Consider the following 21,139-nt stretch of genomic DNA (forward strand, 5'->3'; position numbering starts at 1 on the left):
TCATGTGTAGGATAGTTCTTCTCGTACTCCTTGAGTTGCCGAGAAGAGTAAGCCACCACTTTTCCATGTTGCATCAAAACACACCCCAATCCCTTTTGATACGTATCCCTATAGATCACAAAACCATCATCTCCTGATGGAATAGTCAAAACTGAAGCAGTGATGAGTCGTTGCTTCAATTCTTGAAAGCTTCGTTCACAATCATCAGTCCATTCATACTTTACATTTTTCCTCGTCAACCATGTCAGAGGACTCGATAGTTTAGAAAATCCTTCCACAAATCGTCAGTAGTATCTTGCTAGACCTAAGAAACTTTTGACCTCCTGAACATTCCTTGGTTTTGCCCATTCCACTACAGCCTCTATTTTACTCATGTCTATGGAAACACCATCTTTGGATATCATGTGTCCAAGAAATGCAACTTTCTCAAGTTAGAATTCACATTTCCTAAATTTAGCATAAAACTTATTTTCCCTTACCAACTAAAGTACCAGCCTCAAAAGATTTTTGTGCTCCTCAGGATTCCTCGAATAAATTAGAATATCATCTATGAACACCACCACAAACTGATCCAGGTATTCATGGAAGATCCTATTCATTAGGTCCATAAATGTTGTAGGGGCATTAGTCAGTACGAAAGGCATAACCAAAAACTCATAATGGCCATACCTAGTTCGAAAAGCAGTCTTTGGAGCATCTTCTGCCTTGACATTCACCGAATGACACATAAATCGAAAGTAAATTTTAAAATAAACCTGTGTTCCCTAGAGTTGGTCAAATAGATCATCAATTCGAGGTAGCGAGTATTTATTTTTATTCGTCACTTTATTTATTTGCCGATAGTCGATACACATCCTCATCAACCCGTCCTTCTTTTTAACAAACAATATTGGTGCGCCCCAGGGTGACACACTAGGTCTGATGAACCACTTATCTAGTAATTCTTACAACTGCTCTTCAATTCCTTCAACTCTCCTAGAGCCATTTTCTAGGGAGCCTTAGAGATTGGTACCGTCCCTAGAAATAAATCAATAGCAAATTCGATTTCACAGTCGAGAGGCAACTCAGGTAAATCCTCTAGGAATACATTTGAGAACTCCCTCACCATTGGAATATTTTCAATCTTTAAGTGTCCCCTGGTGCTTCCTTCGCATAGGCTAAGTACCCTTGACATCCCTCTAGGTGTAACCTTCTAGCCTGAATGGCTCACAATATCTGTGGTAAGGAGCGCACACTCTACCCAACAAACCTGTACTCCTACTCCCTAGGAGGTCTAAATACTACCTCTTTCTTATAATAATCAATACTAACATAGTTGGCGGCTAGCCAGTCCATTCCCAAAATCACATCAAACCTGTGCATATCAAACACTACTAAATCGACTAGTAACATTCTTCCTTGAATATTCACTAGATAGCTTTTAAGCACCTTCCTGTATACCACTACTGTTCCTATCAGTGTGGCCACAGATAATTCAAAGTCTAATAATAAAGTTTCTACCCCAAACAGTTTGATAAACCCTAAAGTTACAAAAGAATGTGTTCCTCCTGAATAAAAAAAAATAACAACTTTGACTAAAAACATGACAATAATACTTGTCACCACTTCACCTGCAGTCTCTACATCTCCCGGCATAAGTGCATAAACCTGCGCCTAGGCGGTGTTCCTCTGCTGGCCGCCATGAGGTACATGGTTGTTTCCCCAGCATGATCTAGGAGCAAGTGCATTGCTAGGATACGCATGACAGTCTAGTGCCATGTGACCAGGTCTACCACATCGATAACAAACATTCATTTCGGGTTAACACTCCCCCTTGTTCCTTTTGTTACATTTAGGACAAGTAGGGTAGATTTGATTACCCTGATACACTCACGTCCCTATCTCCTGTCTCTACCCCCTCATGTGTCTCTTCCATAGACCCTAACTGCTACCTGCTTGGAATTCAGGAGGCATGTGCCTCTTCCTCTGAGTCTACACCCTAGCACCTCTCTATAGACTACTATCTATCATTGTGGCTTTATCCACCAATTCTGAAAAATTATGGACCTAGAAAGCCACTACCTGTTCATAAATACCCTGCCTCAGGCCTCTCTCAAATATCTTGGCCTTATTCTCTTCATCTGGTACCATATATGGGGCAAAATGAGACTATTCTACAAATTTATCTGTATATTGTTGAACTGTCATGTGCCCCTACGTCAAATTCAAAAATTCCTTTGCTTTAGCATTCTTGGTAGTAAAGGAAAAATATCAATCAAAGAAAATTTTCTTAAAACGACTCTAGGTCAAAGCATTGGTGTCAACCTCTACTCCTCTAATAGCCTTACTGATCTCTACCAACATTTAGCCTCCCTAGTCATCTTGAAAGTGGCGAATAAGACTTTCTGTTCTTCAGTACAAAGAACGACTGCTAGTATTTCTTCAATTTCTTGGACCTAATTTTCTGTAACAAACAAGTCAGTTCCCCCTGAGAAAACTTGGGGATTCATACGAGTGAATTGTTCTATGATACATCCCTTATAAGCTGGTGGGTGGTTCTGTTCCCCTAAGTTTCTTGCTATCGCTGCCATAACCTGCTAGGCTAGACTACATAACACTATATCTGAATCAATGCCACCCATGGTGGAAGGCGCCGCGTCGCTACTACCTCCAGCATTTGCATTGTTATTTCCACTGTTCATCCTGAAATTAGGACAAGATAGTCTTAGAATCCGAATATCATAACACGATCAATGCATTTATCTAACTAAGAAACCATAAAATATCCTCATACAATCAACCAACTTACATCCATGATCCCAATTTAAGATTCAGTCTTACCACTTAGAAATAAGAACCAACGATAATTTACCATGACTTTCCTGAAACTGTCATCTTAGGAAAATCACAGAAACCGTCATGGAATTCATGCCTCGAGACTGTGAGACAAAACCCTAAATTCTTCTTTAACCTCCAATAATGACTTACTAAAATCCTGATCTATCCCATTTCCTACCCTCATCAAGATCCATTCCTATACTCTGGTACTATTATCCGCTGAAGTCTATAGAACCTAGCATCCAAGGCTCTGATACCAAACTGTAGCGACCTAAAAATTGTACTACTATAAATATAAAAATGCTCTGATACAAAAACTATATTGACCCAAACCCGAAGTGGGATAATGGGCATATCTGTCCATAATTCATCTAATCCAAACAACGGAAATATATACATAAAATCCTAGATACAATACCAGAGTTCTAATACCATCAATCATCACTATCTTCCCATAAACTTATTTACAACCCATGGTGTACAAAACATCACTATATACATATCAGTACTCACAGGCACTTACTTTTGACAAAAGTATATTGAACCCACCCTGGAGTTCTCTAACCTTGGTTTCTCGTATTTCTTGAAATGTTAAGGATATTAAGGTGAGACACCTTTCAGTAAGAAGGAATAGATTATCATCAGTTTGTGGTAATATGAGTTCTAGTGTATCATAAACATATCCTGTAAATAGTTAACCTTAACAGGTAAATCATGTAAATTTGTACTTATACATATGTAAGTCTGATAAATACATACTTTTCAACATAAGCATACTTTATCATAATAAGTTTCTCTGTATATGTAAATCATCTGATATATCTATATAATACAGAAATTTTCCCCTAGATGGATAGCTAGCTTATATCATGTATTACCCCCACATGATTGGGTTTTGCATCCTATAGGTGGGACTTAGCTATGGTAGGCCTACCACGCTAAGTCAAACATAACGTGTCCGTAGGTATGGTTGGCCACTCCAACTTGGTCTGCACTACAAGAAGGGATATCCTACTCTTCAATGGCCCAATCAACTACCATTCACCAACGCTCTATCTATGAAGTGTGGGGGTACTGATCTAACATAATAGTTACGGTATCATGCTCTGAATCTAAACTAATCCATTAGGGTTCTGCTACCATATAATACAATTCATACAATATAGCTGTAACATAAATCTAATTTTTCATAATTCTACATAAAAGTGTCATATCATATTTCTATATAAAATCATCATTTCATAACAGATCACGGCATTAAGCCAATTAAACTGTCATAATATACTGATCACGACATTAAACTAGTTGAACTATTATAATATACTGAACATGGCATTAAGCTGGCTAAATTTTCATATCGTACTGAACACAACATTAAGCCGGCTGAATTGTCATATCATAATTTCATAATATTTATAACATTTTCTAAAAATATTTATCTTATCGTACTTGTTGTGAATAAATATAAAATATTATAACAAATTAATTTATGAGATAAAAAGAATTATACGCGTGCCACATAGTTTGAGTGATACTCCAGAATATAATAACTGTCTGGGAAAAATATATTTTTGCTGACAACGAGGGTAGAATTAATTTCACCTATTTAATTCAATTCCAAAATATTCCCAAAAATCTAATATTATCAAATCCCTATAGTTTAACTTAACTCAGACATATTTTTTAAAATAAAATATGAACATAAATATAATTAATTTCACATACTCAATTTAAATTGGACATATTTTAAATAACACAAATCTAATTAAATTCACGTGCTTCAATTTAATCAGGTAAATTTTCTACAATACTTGACATAATCTATTCCCCTTACCTTAGCACTGGAGTAGTGCCTACGACGTCACAACGACAAATACACTCCTGTTAAAATGTTTATAAGAGAAGCTATGACCCGAATATAGTGTTTTTTTTTTTTTTTTTTTCTATTTGGCTTACAGACAGAGAGAAAATCTAGAGAAAGAGGAAGAGGGTCTGCGGAGAGAGTGAGAGAGAGAGAGAGAGAGAAACCTCCCGACCAGGGGGGTGGGCAATTGAAATTCAATTTCAATTGAATCTGGATGCTTCTAAGCATCCAGGTTCCATTTGCCTATATATATAATAATGTAATATTAATTTAATATATTAATATATTATGTTATATTATTTAATTAATATTTAAAATTAATTAATTTATTGATTTATAAATTTATTGTTACTATTATTATTATTATTATTATTATTATCACTACACCTACTTTCAAGTTCACATAAACATTATGCATTAAATTGTTAAGGTGACAGGTTAAACTTAATCATGCACGCCGACATTTTTAAAATTCAAATACATTATCTTTGTTATAAAATATGAAAAAATAAATAGGCAATAAATAAAGACGAGCTAGAAAGTTTACGTGATTCGGTTATGCCTACTCCACGGGCAGATGAGATCAAAATTTTACTATCATGGGAGGAATTAGAATATGATATGGAACCCTTGTACAAGATATCTTTATGTTCTTTTTATCCCTTAACTTTATCTCTCCTCTTATCTTATCCTCACTATATGTCTACTTGGAAGCATCAAATGTGTGTCACAAATGAGAAGGAGAGGGTGCCCTTTTATAGGGTAATATGGATAGCTAAGCATTTATTAGGGGAAAATCTAAGGGGTGGAAGATTGGGTGACATACACTTTATTAGTATAAACATATGGGGCAGGTTCACATGAGACATGAATTAGTGCAGATATATGGGGCATGTTCATAGTTGACATGGGGAACACCCACCTATATTTCATAACACTCCCCCTTGGATGTCATCCATATATTAACCCCTTCTGTTAAGATCTTTAAGATATCTCATTCCGATAAGATGAACCAATTCCTTGAATGTTGTATGTAGTAGGTAAAGTTTTGGTGAAAAAATCTGCTAAATTATCATTTGATCGAATCTATTGAACATCTATATCACCATTATTCTAGAGTTCATGTCTATAAAAGAATTTTAAAGAGATATGCTTTGTTCTGTCACCCTTTATGTATCCTCCTCTTAGTTGAGCTATACATGCAACATTGTCTTCATATAAAATTGTTGGAATATCCTTAATTGATTGAAGACCACAATTTTCTTAGATATGAGAAATCATTGATCTGAGCCACACGCATTCTCTACTAGCTTCATCGATAGCTAGTATTTCAGAATGATTGGAGGATGTTGTTGTAATCAGTTGCTTTACTAATTTCCAAGATATAGTAGTTTTTTCGTAAAGAAATACATATCCTGATTGAGATGTAGCATTGTGAGGATCAGATAGATGTCCAGCATCTTCATATCCTGCTAATTGAGATTTGGAATCAAATAAGTAGAATAGACACAAATCAGATGTACCTCTCAAATAGCGCAGAATGTGCTTAATTCCATTCCAGTGCCACCGAGTAGGAGCAGACCTATATCTTACTAGTAGATTTACAGAAAATGCAATGTCAGGTCTTGTACAATTGGTTAGATACATTAGAAAGCTGATAGCACTTAAATATGGTACTTCAGGACCAAGTAATTCTTCCCACTCATCATGAAGTCGAAATAGATCCTTCTTAACATCAAGTGATCATACCATCATTGGAGATGCTAAAAGATGAACTTTGTCTATATAGAATTTCCTTAATACCTTTTCAGTATATTTAGATTGATGAACAAGAATTTTGCTTTTACATGTTTAATCTGTAGGGCAAGATAATATTTTGTTTTTCCTAAATCTTTCATCTCAAATTCTACCATTAAATAATTAGCAGCTTTAGTAAGCTCTTCAGGAGTCTCAACTAAATTCAAATCATCAACATAAGCAGCAATTATAGCAAATCCGAATTATAATATTTGAATAAAAATGCATAGAAGAATTGGATCATTTATGAATCCCTCTTTCAAAAGGTACTCACTTAATCGATTATACCACATGCATCCAGATTGTTTTAGTCCATATAAAGAACCTTGGAGTTTAATTGAATATAAATTTATGGGTTTTGCTTCAAGAAATTTAAATCCTTCAGGGATTTTCTTATAAATTTCATTATCCAACGATTCATATAGGTGTTATGTAACTACATCCATAAGACGCATGCTCAGTCGTTCAACGACTACTAGCCCAATTAAGAATCTGAAAGTGATTCCATCCATTACGGGAGAATATGTCTCCTTACATTTAATTTCGGGTTTCTACGAAAAACCTTGTGCCACAAGTTTTGCTTTATATCGAGTAATTTCATTATTTTCATTTCACTTGCGCACAAATACCCATTTGTATCCAATAGGTTGGACATCTTCTGGTGTCTGGACCACAGGTCCAAAAATTTCTCTTTTTGATAGAGAGTTTAATTCTGATGTGATAGCCTCTTTCCATTTTGGCCGATCACTTCGATATCGACATTCATTAATAGATTTAGGTTCATGATCCTCCTTACTTCTTGTAATGTCAATAACTATTGCATAAGCAAATGTGTTGTTGACAATAACTTTATTTCTATCCCACATTTTTCTTGTGTAGTGAATTGAGATCTCATTATTATTTTTACGCACTTGTCCCTTTTCAAGGGATGTCTCTTCAAGAGTTTTATCTTCAGGAGATTCCTCTTCAAGAGGTTCCACAATAGGGATTTCATTTTCAGGAGAAACGGGTTTGTGAATGTCAAATGGATTATCTACCTCGGTAACATTTTCTGGAGTGTTTATAGATTTCAATCTTCTCCTTCTAGGAATTTTATCTTTTGCACCAATAGGCCTACCATGCTTAACTTTTGGTTTAGATTCATTAGCCGAATGTTGTCCTTCAGGGACATCAATACGTGCTGGAATATTTGTAGCAGGTATATAAGATTTTAGTATAGCCTTGGTATCTGCAAAAGAATCTGGTAATCGACTTGCAATCCCTTACCCTTACAAATGTATAATCTTCTAAACTTCAATTTCACTTTGATTTGTACAAGAATATAAATGAGATAAACTCATGGCATTTAATGTGATTTCATGTTGTGCTTCAAGCACCGATTTAGCTCCCCCTAATGTAGGGAATACTACTTCATCAAAATAACAATCTTCAAGTCATGCTTTAAACAAATCACCTGTTAAAGGTTCGAGTTTGGTGATTTTTAATCAAAAGCTCGTTATTTTGCTCAGCGACAAAAAGACATGATATAAGTTCAGAAAATTTAGTAAATTTTCTTTCCTTATATTGCTACTGCAGGAGTACATTAGTGGGATGAAAAGTAGTAAAAGTTTTTTCTAACATATCTTCATCAGTAATATTTTCATCACATAATTTTAGTTTCGAGCTAATCTTACGCAAGACTAAGTTATATTCATTGGCTATTTTAAAATCTCACAACCTTAGGTGCAACCATTCATATCGAGCTTTTGGTAAAATCATAGTTTTCTGGTAGTCAAATCTATCCTTTAAATTTTTCCATAGGATAAGTAGGTTTTTAACAGTAAGGTATTCAATCTTTAATTCTTCATCTAAATGATGACGGAGGAAAATCATAGCTTTTGTGAGATCCTGCGGGGATGTGATATTTCCATCTAAAATAGTATTTCCCAAGTTCATTGAATTTAAATGGATATCAATATTAAGAATCCCTGATAAATATTTGTTGCCTTTGATATCAAGGGAAACAAATTCAACTTTGCTTAGATTCAACATCTGAATAAATTAATAATAATAAGGCAATTTAGAAAATAAAATGTAAAAACTAAAATAATAATATAATATTGTTTCCACCCTTCTAGGGTACTTAAATATGTTTCTTCAGGAACATTATTTTATTTTTCTTAATTTGTACTCTACAGGAGTATGATTCTAATTTTTCAATATTAAATTGGGTAATAATTTACCACATCTTTTAGAGTTTAAATATACTACCTCATCTGGAGGATAAATGTTTCACATCTTCAAAAGGACTAATTAACATCTTTTCGAGAGGTTAAAAAATATACCCTCTTTAGGAAGTAAATATTTACCATCTCTTCTGAGGATTAGATACATAGCCTCTTCAGGAGGTCTATCTCTTTGAGAGATTAAATATGTAGACGAGAAATTTAAATATATTGCCTCTTTAGGAAAACTATCTTTTCACGATATATATATATATATATATATATATATATATATATATATATACATGAAAGATTTAAATATATATAACCTCTTCAGGAGGACTATTTTACCATTTCTTATGGAGGTTGATAGTTTAATTATACATGTATATAGGCAGTACATAAATAAAATTGTCCATTAAGGCGGTATAAATATACAAAAATATATCAGTCGGTTAGAGTCTTTTAAATTAAATAAGAACTAAAAAAATATGCAAGTTGGTTAGAATCTCGTGTTGATAACGTGTTATAAAATATTTAGAAAATAAATAGAGATGAGACAGAAATTTTACGTGATTCGGTTATGCCTACTCCACGGGCAGATGGGATCAAAACTTCACTATAACAAAAATTTTACGTGATTCGGTTATGTCTACTCCACAGGCAGATGAGATCAAAACTTCACTATGACAGAAATTTTACGTGATTCAGTTATGCTTACTCCGCGGGCAAATGGGATCAAAACTTCACTATCATGGGAGGAATTGTAATATGATATAGAATTGGTTTTGTACAAGATATCTCTATCTTCTCTTTATCTCTTCTTCACTTTATTTCTCTTCTCTTATCCTTACTATATGTCTACTTACATGGAAGCATCACATGTGTGTCACAAATGAGAAGGGGAGGGTGCCCTTTTATGGGGTAATATGGATAGCTAAGCATTTATTGGGGAAAAATCTAAGGGGTGGAAGATGGGGTGACATGCACTTTATTAGTACAAACATAGGTTCACATGATATATGAATTAGTGCAAATATATGAGGCAAGATCATAGTTGACATGGGGATATCCACCTATATTTCATAACAATTTTTTATATTTATAAATTTATTCGTGTATTTATTAAATTATGTCAAATCTCTAATCAAACACCCTTTTCTAGAAGCAAATTTGTTATCTAGCTTCAAAATGGTATTAAAAATCACTTATCATACATAAAAGAAATAATTAAAAATGAACAATAATGATCTCACATGTCTCCTTAAATTTTCCCTTTATTTTTTCTTTAAGATCTTACATGAGTAAATTGCATATACACCTTCTTTTTTCCACTCTACTTTGTCAAAAAAAGCATGAGTACGTCACAACATATATATCACCAACATTGAGTACTGCTCATAAAATTTAAAATAAAAAAGCTTACGTCATGACTTAACAAGAATGGTGATCAATCATATTTTACATTTCAAAATTAGTAACTAAAAAACTTATGATAGTTTTTGCTAAAAAAAAAAAAAAGGTATTCATAAATTAAATCGAGCAATCTCCCCTGAATTTTATCATAAAAATTTAAAAACTTTACACCCTAAATTAATTGAATCAACCAACCATCACTTAGATTTCATTTTTCTAAATTTCCTTTCACTTTCATCTAGAAAACAGCACCTCGACGGTAATTTCATTTTTCACCCTTAAATGATTTTTTTTTCTTTTAATATTTGCCTTAATTAACAGAAATCTTGAAAGGCCTGCACCTCATATGGACTAGTGCAATATATATTTTTTCTTCATGTTAATGCAATATAAATAATTATATATATATATATATGTATATATATATATATATATATATATATTGTAGATACCCTAATTTTTACCAGGTCGTCCTAATTGTGGATCAGGTCACCCGTTGTCTAGGTGACAAGTGAGGGTCTTAAGTCAAATTCGTTCAATTTATGATCTAAAGGAAGGGCTGTTAATTCAAATTAAAGCGTTAATTCTTTATGACTGTTCTCGAATTAATATTCGTCTCAATAGGCCCACTTTTGATTGGATCACCTAGTCATGGAAAAATTTAATTGGTGTCAGGGATTTTTCTAAAATCATTTTTGTCAAATTGTGGATTAAATGAAAATTGTTTAAGTGAACACTCAGTTTTTAAGTCTTGTTTTTGTTCATATGTGAATAAAGTCCCAGGCGTGCATAACAAAATTTTGTTAGGTATTTTTCCATAGGATAAGTGGGTCTTTAACAGTAAGGTATTCAGTCTTTAATTCTTCATTTAAATGATGACGGCGGTAAATCATAGCTTTTGTGCGATCCTACAGGGATGCGATATTTCCATCTAAAATAGTATTTCCCAAGTTCATTGAATTTAAATGGATATCAATATCAAGAATCCATGATAAATAATTGTCGCCTTTGATATCAACGGAAACAAATTCAACTTTACTTAGATTCAACATCTGAATAAATTAATAATAATAAGGCAATTTAGAAAACAAAATGTAAACATTAAAATAAAACTAAGATAATAATATAATATTATTTCCACCCTTCTGGGTACTTAAATATGTTTCTTCAGGAACATTATTTTATTTTTCTCAATTTGTACTCTACAGGAGTATGATTCCAATTTTTCAATATTTAATTGGATAATAATTTACCACATCTTTTAAAGTTTAAATATAATACCTCATCTAGAGGATAAATGTTTCACATATTCAAGAGGACGAATTAACATCTTTTCGAGAGGTTAAAAAATATACCCTCTTTAGGAAGTAAATATTTACCATCTGTTCTATAGATACATAGCCACTTCAGGAGCTCTATCTCTTTGAGAGATTAAATATGTAGATAAGAAATTAAAATATATTGCCTCTTCATGAGGACTATCTTTTCATGAGATATATATATATATATATATATATATATATATATACATGAAAGATTTAATTATATATAATCTCTTCAGGAGGATTATTTTACCATTTCTTATGGAGGTTGGTAGTTTAATTATATATGTATATAGGCGGTATAGAAATAAAATCGTCCATTAAGGCAGTATAAATATACAGAAATATATCAGTCAGTTAGAGTCTTGTAAATTAAATAAGAACTAAAAAAATATGCAAGTTGGTTAAAATCTCATGCTGATAACGTGTTATAAAATATATAGAAAATAAATAGAGACGAGATAGAAATTTTACGTGATTCGGTTATGCCTACTTCACGGGTAGATGAGATCAAAACTTTACTATGACAGAAATTTTACATGATTCGGTTATATCTACTCCATGGGCAGATGAGATCAAAATTTTACTGTGAGAGAAATTTTACGTGATTCGGTTATGCCTACTCTATGGGTAGATGGGATCAAAACTTCACTATCACGGGAGAAATTGCAATATGATATGGAATTGACATTGTACAAGATATCTCTATCTTCTCTTTATCTCTTCTTCACTTTATTTCTCCTCTTCTCTTATTCTTACTATATGTCTACTTACATGGAAGCATCAAATATATGTCACAAATGAGAAGGGGAGGGTGCCCTTTTATGGGGCAATATGGGTAGCTAAATATTTATTAGGGGAAAATCTAAGGGGTGGAAGATGGGGTGACATGCATTTTATTATTACAAACATATGGAGCAGGTTCACATGAGATATGAATTAATATAAATATATGAGGCAGGTTCATAATTGACATGGGGATATCCACCTATATTTCATAACAATTTTTTATATTTATAAATTTATTCATTTATTTATTAAATTATGTCAAATCTCTAATCAAACACCCTTTTCTAGAAGCAAATTTGCTATCTAGCTTCAAAATGGTATTAAAAATAACTTATCATACATAAAAGAAATAATTAAAAATGAACAATAATGATCTCACGTGTCTCTTTAAATTTTTTCTTTATTTTTTCTTTAATATGTTACATCAGTAAATTGCATATACACCTTCTTTTTTCCACTCTACTTTGTCCAAGAAAAGCATGAGTACGTCACAACATATATATCACCAACATTGAATGGTGATCAATCATATTTTACATTTCAAAATTAGTAACTAAAAAACTTCTTATGATAGTTTTTGCTAAAAAAAAAAAGTTTTCATAAATTAAATCGAGCAATCTCCACAGAATTTTAGCATAAAAATTTAAAAACTTTACAACCTCAATTAATTGAATCAGCCAACCATCACTTAGATTTCATTTTTCTAAATTTACTTTCACTTTCATCCAGAAAATAGCACTTCCATGGTAATTTCATTTTTCACCCTTAAATGATTTTTTTTTTCTTTTAATATTTGCCTTTAATTAACAGAAATCTCGAAAGGCCCGCACCTCATATGGATTAGTGCAAAATTTTTTTGTCCTTTCTGCAAAACCAACCATTCCTAGAAGCGACAAGATATGAAGTAGAAGCATTACTACCCGCCGTCTGAAAATTAAGAACATTTATTAACTGCAACAAAAGCATGTCATCTCTCTCGATCACTGTATATGGAAGAGAGATTTCCAGAACAAAAATCCAAACTTTTTTTAAATTCTGTTTGGCTTTTATGCACTCCTTACATAAACTTACACCCCACCCACACTCCACCCACACTCACATATATATGTACCCATATTTACACTTCAGCTTGTCGGCCGGTCGCCGGCGCCGGTGCCGCTGAAATCGCATTTTCCGGCGACGGTCCAGTACCCATTTCAATGACGACGTGAGCGCAGTCCGCCTTTGACAGCGACTTCGCGGCGTCGCAGTCGCGCTGTTGTGACTTTTCCGGGGAGACAGTTGGGTCTATGCACTTGAAACGTGCTAGGGAGGCAAGGTCACGAACGGAGTCGGCGATTGTCTCGGTGCAGAAAACGACGTCAATTAGGAGGGATGCCACGGTGGCCGCCGGGATTACGGCTAGGAGGTCGCTTTCCGCGATTTCTTCCCAAAGGCCTGATTTGAGTAAGGACTTGAGGTTTTTAGCGGCGGTTTTGGAATTGGCGACGTGGGGGTTGGCGGAAGACGTTTGTGTCATGTGTCTGAGGACGAGTGCCGATTCCATTAGTGCCTTCCCGGTTTCGGAGCTCATTTCAATGCATGCATCTTGAATTTTCTGGCGAATTTCTTGTGGGGTCTGTCAAAACATGCAGTGCCAAGTTCAAATTAGTGGATCCAGCAGCTAAAAGTATACATATTTTATATTAATATTAGAAAAAAAAATGTTCTTTACCTTTTCAAAAGGAAAGCACAAAAATGATTAAAAAATTTAAGTTTTTTTATGTCAAAAAATGATTGTCAGCTAAAAAAATATAATTTATCAAATCATGCTATTGAATTTTTTATTTTTAATGCTATATAATTTAAATCAACTTGTTGAATTATAGTGGTATAAATACGTCATAGTCGCTATATTATATAGGTTAGTACTCCTAAATTAGTTTAATTTTAAATTATAGTAAAGAAATTGAATTGTGATTAAAATAATAACTACGCTACAAGAAATCCGTGCGCACGGTTGAGCACTCAAAAAGTTGTATGTATGTACCAACCATGCATATATGCTGTGGTATGATCAAATCATTTTTTTTTAAAGGAGGTGTATAGTCTATATATATATATATATATCTTTTAAGGAGGTGAATAGTCTAATATATATGTAATATGATATTTACTTCAATCTCGGAGTTAAGGTAGCCACTGAGAGCTTCTATCCGGTAGGCACATTGCCGAGCAAGAGTTCCAATTTTCAGGTATTGCTGCCATGGATGCCGAAACTTAAACCTCCCGTGACCCGGCTCCCACCTTGCAAAATTAGCCTGCAATTTTCAAATGACAAAGAGCAGACTTTTTATTATCCTTGTGAATAATTAAGTTAATCTATTACCAAAATACTTTGCAGACCACATGGTAAAAAAAAAAACAAAGTTAGATGACATGGAGAGAGAGAGAGAGTTTGAACACCCACCAAGGATTCCTCACTGGCTTTTGAATTGAGAACACTTTTATAGCCTTGAAGAAATGACTTATCCTCCTTATTGGACTCTCCAACACTGTCGACTGTGTTAAAGTATTCCTCTCCAAATCCTGCAATTCAATTCCATCCGCCCATAAGTTCCGAAAACACCCAGCGAGCTACAAATTTTCCAAAAATAAAATAAAAAGGAATCGATCAGATGGACATATAGATTAAAATTGTTATTACCGTCTAAGAAGGTGCCGAGTTTTTCCAAGTTGGAAGCAATGAGATTGTGAAGATCTTCACCGGCCCACACCGGGCGAACGAAGATGGAGATGATCACGCAGACGCAGCTGCCAATGAGGATGGTCGACATCCTCTTCTGAGCCAGCTCCAAAATCTCGTCGTCCCGAAATCCCGATACGGACACCAACGAGAATGTCAGTATAAATATCAGTATCCCGTAGTCGTATCTCGCCTTTATTGCCGGAAAAAATCGTAGAAATGTCGACGCAGCCGCTGCAATAATTTTTATCATAATCATGATCAGTTTTCACACTTCCATCTTGATTATCACTTATCACCTCAATCCCCATAACCTAAATAATTGTCTCTCCACATAAAAACAGGCAACCTCATACAAACACACACACACACACACACACATATATTTATAGTACAATTCACCTTGAAGGAAGACGAAGAAGCCAAGGAGGATGGGCTCTGCGGTGTGTCCACAGAGGCAGGCCAGGTGATGAGCTCCGACGCCTAGAGCTCCGGCGACCAGTGTTGCCAGTCCCCTGTTTATGCCTTTGCCAAGAGTTGCTCCTGCTCGTTAATTTTATCAATTAGTACAATTTTAGCATGTCACCTCTGAGTTTATATATATAAATAATATATATAAAGAGAACGTGGGACATGATCGAATTTACCAACAGAGAATTCGAAGACGACGACGACGGTCATGACAGCCCAGGTGGCGGAGGTACCGAAGCTGTCGTAGATGGGCTGGAAGTAATAGAAAAGGGAGATCAAGGTGAGTGCAAGCCCCACTTTGAGCGAGTGAAACACTCTTCTCGGATCGTCTTCCCCCAGCTTCTTCATCTTCTTCCCCGCATCCATCACCTTGGCCGCCGCCCTCTCCGGCTGCGACTTCATCAGCCGCCACCACCCGGCACCGCCCGCTTTCTCACCCATTTCCGCCATTTCTTAAACTAAAGAAAAGGAATCAAGGCGGGGCTTTGGGTTTTTGGGCTTGGCGATGGAAGAGTAATTGGAGAAGAAGGTGGGGGGAATGGGAATTTAGGTAGGCTTAGCTGTGGCTGGGAGTGTGCCTCTGGGCCTCTTATTTATAAGGAAAAGGGAAGAAAAATGGGCGGTGGGCTTGGGGATGGAGACTGCTAAAGCAATTATTCCATTTTATTAGTATGCAAGTTTTAATTTGTCTGCTTCTGTACGGTGCAAGTACAGAGAAATTTCGAATTCAATATATATAATTATAAAATTATATGAAGCATATCACTGATAATCAGTGGACATCAACTTCACTCGCTGAACAAAATAAAGCTTAAAAGCTATTTGACAGAGCGTCCGCCAGAGGCACAAAGCTGTGCCATTGAATTCGTACAAAACATGTAGGTAAATTTGTATAGATGGAGGTGTAAACCGTGGACTATACTCCTATTGTTTTCAGATATAAATTTTGTAGTTAATAAACTATGTATGACTATATTATATTTTGTTTATATTCATGTAGTTTTAAATTTGAAAAATATTGAAATATTTGTACAAAAGCACATGATGTTCCATGAATGGGTTAAGTGTGGAAACTCATTATTGTCATCATCCATATATAACCAACTACTTGTCCTCTAGTAAAAAGATTAAAGATCCTAAAATTTGTCAATTCTTAAAAATGAAAAAATCGAATTAAGAGGTGATTATTAATCATTGAATTAAGAAGGGGTTATACAATAATTATTTGCATTTAATATTATGATTTTAAGAGAAATGACTTCAAACATATACCAATGGGGTAGTATTAGGCAAAGCATGTGGGTGTCATTATTTTAGGAAAAAAACCCATTAAAAATTGAGATGACTTTGATTCTTTGTTTTAAGAGTGATCTCTTAACTCATGGATCAACCTATTGGAGAAAGTTATAAATCTTTTTCATCAAGAAACTTGCCAAGTTAAAATACCTAACCAACATCAAACACTAGTTTCTAAGTTGATTTTTCCTTTGAAATATGACTTGGCCTTTTTCTTTGAGCCAATCATAAATATATCCAATTCAATTTGACATAAATTACACAACAAAAAAGAACTACCAACCGTAATAAACGCCTATACATATTGGCGTATATTATGGTTGCAAACTAAAACACTTAGCCAGATGGTTAATCGTAGCAGCAATGATAAGTATTTGCAAGTACAAGTAAAGTACAAGTAAAGTACTATTTCGTATCAACTTTTTTTTTTTTTTCATTTTTCTTAATTAATTAGATAATTAATGGCATAAATGTCTCCTCCCACCCAACTCACCTTGTTTTTATGTCAACTCTTCTCTCTTCTCTCTCCACATGGTTGGTCTATTTTGGAATTTTTTAACACATAATGTGACGACCTGCTTATTTTTCACATTTTTTTTTATAGCAAATCACAACCCTCAACTTGGCAGATCATAATCTACCTGAACCCGTGGGTACCAAGGATACATTAGAACACATAACAGAAGTCTAAACAGCGGGAAACATACAATCACAATATTATAAATACGAAAACATCCATCACATCACCATAAATACTAGAGTCACTATATCCACTGTATTTCAGTATATTTATCCCAAAAATAAAATCTAGGGACATTTCCCAAAAAATTCAACTGTCCCTACTAAAACTTACCCTTCAAAGAGGGCAGATAACAGCACTAGATCAACGAGACTTTTCCTGCTCTCCTATTTGGGGCTCTTGAAAAGTTTATAAAATTTTGGGGTGAGATACCTCTCAGTAAGGGAAATAAACTAATACCAGTGTGTGGCAACATGAGTATTTCATGTTATACATATACCATACAGAACATATTCAATAACTGTTTTGTCAAATCTGGGAAAACATATATATATCATCAAAACATGACAGAACATACTGCATTTTCATAAACATATTTCATCTCACATAATAATAATAATGCAAAAACATTTCTGGTAGGTTAGCTGACTGTTGTCATGTATTACCCCCACATGATTGGGTTGTGTGGTCCGAAGGCGGGACCTGACAATGGTTCGCCGATCACTGTCAAGTCAAAAATACAGTCTGTAAGTCTGATGGGTCCACTAAACCTGATCCGTACACTAGGGGCGATCACACACTTCTTAAAAATCACATCGACCATCGAATCTCACACCACTCCGTATAGCGGCGTTAACATAGATATCATGATCATGATGACCATGGACACATAATAACGGTACCGTGCAAGTGCTAGTCTAAACGAAGCCAACTAGGTTTTGATATCATATAACATATACTGAAACTGTGATACATGGATATTTCATATCATCAATTATCAAATCAATCATATCATTTTGCATATATACGTATATCATGAAAATCATCTGCCCGTACACCATTATTTCGCATTTTATCATAACTCGACCCGTACGTCGGCAAATCATAATACAGCCCGTACACTGGCAAATCACATCCATAGCTTGGCCCATACGCCGGCAAATCATATCATAGCCCAACCTGAACACTGAAAAATCACATCCATAGCACGGCCCGTACGCCGGCAAAATATATATCCATAACTCAACCCGTATGCTGGCAAATCATACATATAACACGGCTCGTACGCCGGCAAAACGTATAAAAATCTTGGCCTATACGCCGGTTTTCCATTTTAAAAATTTGAATTATAATCACATTCCCAAAACAGTATTTCATATAAATTTCTATTCATGCCACACTAAACAGGTTTTTCGTATATTTAACATATCATCACTTTCAACAATATTTTCCCAAATATAAATCATATATATGAACATATTTACTTTCCTAAAATCAAATGCTATATATATATATATATATATATATATATATATATATATACATACATTTTCTCAAAAAGGACTAACTTAGTTTATCCCCTTACCCAATTCCTGAAAAGCCCCTAAGAAAATCTGTCCCACACCCACAGGGTTCCCAACTCAACACCGTGGAAACAACATTCCCCAGAACTAAAGTTCAGTATTTCTACGCGTATAACACTTTATACAACTATTAAAAATCCAAATATTGAGTAGAAAGTCTTACCCTAGATTTGGGATGGTTTCCATTTCAGCCCCACCGACGATCCGCTCTAGCAGACTTGCAGAGAACTTTCCCAAGAGCATCGTGGTGGCTTCAGATTGTCGAATCGATAAAAATCCGACCCGAAATTGAAGAGAGAAGGAGGAGGGACGGAAGGGTAGGAGAGAGAGAGAGGTGCTACACAAGAAATTTCGGCTAAAAATGAGTTTTAGGCCTATTTAAACTGTGGCCTTCATCGACGTGCCACGTCACCTCGTCAACAAGGTCAATACAAAATTCGTCAATGAACTCTTTCCTTCGTTAATGAAATTTAGAAACCCCAAAATCATCCCCTTAGTATTTCCTCATCGACGAGCCACGTCACCTCATCGACGAGTCCAATTGTATTTTCGTCGACGAGCTCCTGTTATACCTTCGTCTACGAGTCCCCTGTATTCATCGATGAGGAGCTGAAAAATTCCTCAAGATTTATCCTTTCCAAAATGCAATGTCGTCAACGAACGCTGCCTCATTCTGTTTCCCGTTTCCATTTCCCTTTCTTTTTATTATTTAAATACCATTATTCTTCGGGTCGTTACATTCTCCCCTCCTTATAAAATTTCGTCCTCGAAATTTACTATTCATGTAGCTCGTCATCCCTTAACAAGAAAAGGGTCTACTTATTTTATTACTTACCCTCACTTATGGTGGAGGAATACCGTGGTTACATTCCAAGTCTTGGGAGATTACATATAAACAAAAGAAAAATTCTCCTAAAACTAAAATGTTACACTAATTAAATCATTACATGTACCTGCAAAAGAAATACTACCTAACTACTTACATTTTACCCAATCAAACTTCTTGGAATAAATGCGGATACCTCTGCTTCATCTACTTATCAGATTCCCAAGAAGCCTCTTCAATTGCATGATTCCTCCATAAAACTTTTACTTGAGGAATCTTCTTATTACGTAACTCCTGTACTTTCCTATCCAGAATTTGTATGGGTACCTCTCATACACTAGTGAATCACTAAGTCTCTAATTCATTATAACTGATGATATGAGAAGAATCTGGGACATATTTCCTCAACATAACAATATGGAATATATCGTGGATCCTGGACAACACAGGTGGCAAAGCTAGCCTGTAAGCTACCGGTCCCACTTTATCTAGAATCTCAAATGGACCAATAAACCTAGGACTAAGTTTACTTTTCTTCCCAAATCGGATAACCCCTTTCATCAGAGCTATCTTCAAAAACACATGATTACCCACATCAAATTCCAGATTCTTGCTGCAATTATTAACATAACTTTTGTGTCGGCTCTGAGTTGCACTGATCCTGTCTCTGATAAGCCGAACCTTATCACGCGCTTGCTGCACAAGCTCTGGCCCCACTACTCGCCGCTCACCCACTTCATCCCAAAACAAAGGAGAATGACATCTCCTACAGTATAGAGCCTCAAACGGTGCTATGCCAATGCTGGTTTGATAATTGTTATTATACGCAAACTCTACTCGTGGCATGAACTGAGTCCAACTACTCCCAAAATCCAATACGCACACATGGAGCATATCCTCTAATGTCTGTATCATCCTCTCAGTCTGCCCATATGACAATGGATGGAATGTCATGCTAAACGATAACTGAGACCCTAGAGCTTCCTGCAAGCTTTTCCAAAAATGTGATGTAAAACGTGGGTCTCGATCTAACACAATCGATACTGGCAACCCATGAGAACGAACTATCTCCTGGATGTAGATCTCCGCTAAACGGTTAAGGGAGTAGCTAATCTTGATAGGTATAAAGTGGGCGATCTTAGTCAAATGGTCAATAAGCACCCAGATGACATTCTAGCCATGTAATGTCGTCGGCAGTCCTGATACGAAGTCTATAGATATATGATCCCACTTCCACTCTATGATAAATAACGGCTGCAGTTGCCCTGCCTGCCTCTAGTGCTCAGCCTTTACCTGCTGGCACGTCAAACACTGGGCTACATACTTGGCGATCTCTCTCTTCACACCACTCCACCAGTACAACTCTCGTAGATCTCTATACATCTTCGTACTACCGGGATGAACTGTATAAAAAGATCTGTGAGCCTCCTCTAAAATAGTCTTTCTAATCTCTGTATCGGTAGGAACACATATTCTAGAACAGAACCGCAAAGTTCCGTCATCTGCAAT

At 35.1% G+C, this 21,139-nt stretch overlaps 1 protein-coding gene across 1 annotated transcript; it reads right to left on the minus strand.

Moving 5' to 3' along the window:
* Window positions 1-13,135: 13,135 nt before the first annotated feature.
* LOC131147696 (aluminum-activated malate transporter 2-like) lies at window positions 13,136-16,041 on the minus strand. Its single transcript, XM_058097220.1, has 6 exons — window positions 15,582-16,041; window positions 15,337-15,477; window positions 14,896-15,168; window positions 14,659-14,777; window positions 14,366-14,509; window positions 13,136-13,827 (listed from the first exon to the last, which is right to left on the minus strand). Exons 1-6 carry the CDS (start codon window positions 15,853-15,855, stop codon window positions 13,327-13,329), a joined length of 1,452 nt encoding a protein of 483 aa, XP_057953203.1. The 5' UTR covers window positions 15,856-16,041; the 3' UTR covers window positions 13,136-13,326.
* Between the last annotated feature and the right edge of the window lie 5,098 nt (window positions 16,042-21,139).

This window comes from Malania oleifera, chromosome 2 (assembly GCF_029873635.1).
Source record: "Malania oleifera isolate guangnan ecotype guangnan chromosome 2, ASM2987363v1, whole genome shotgun sequence".
In the NCBI taxonomy this organism is placed as follows: domain Eukaryota; kingdom Viridiplantae; phylum Streptophyta; class Magnoliopsida; order Santalales; family Ximeniaceae; genus Malania; species Malania oleifera.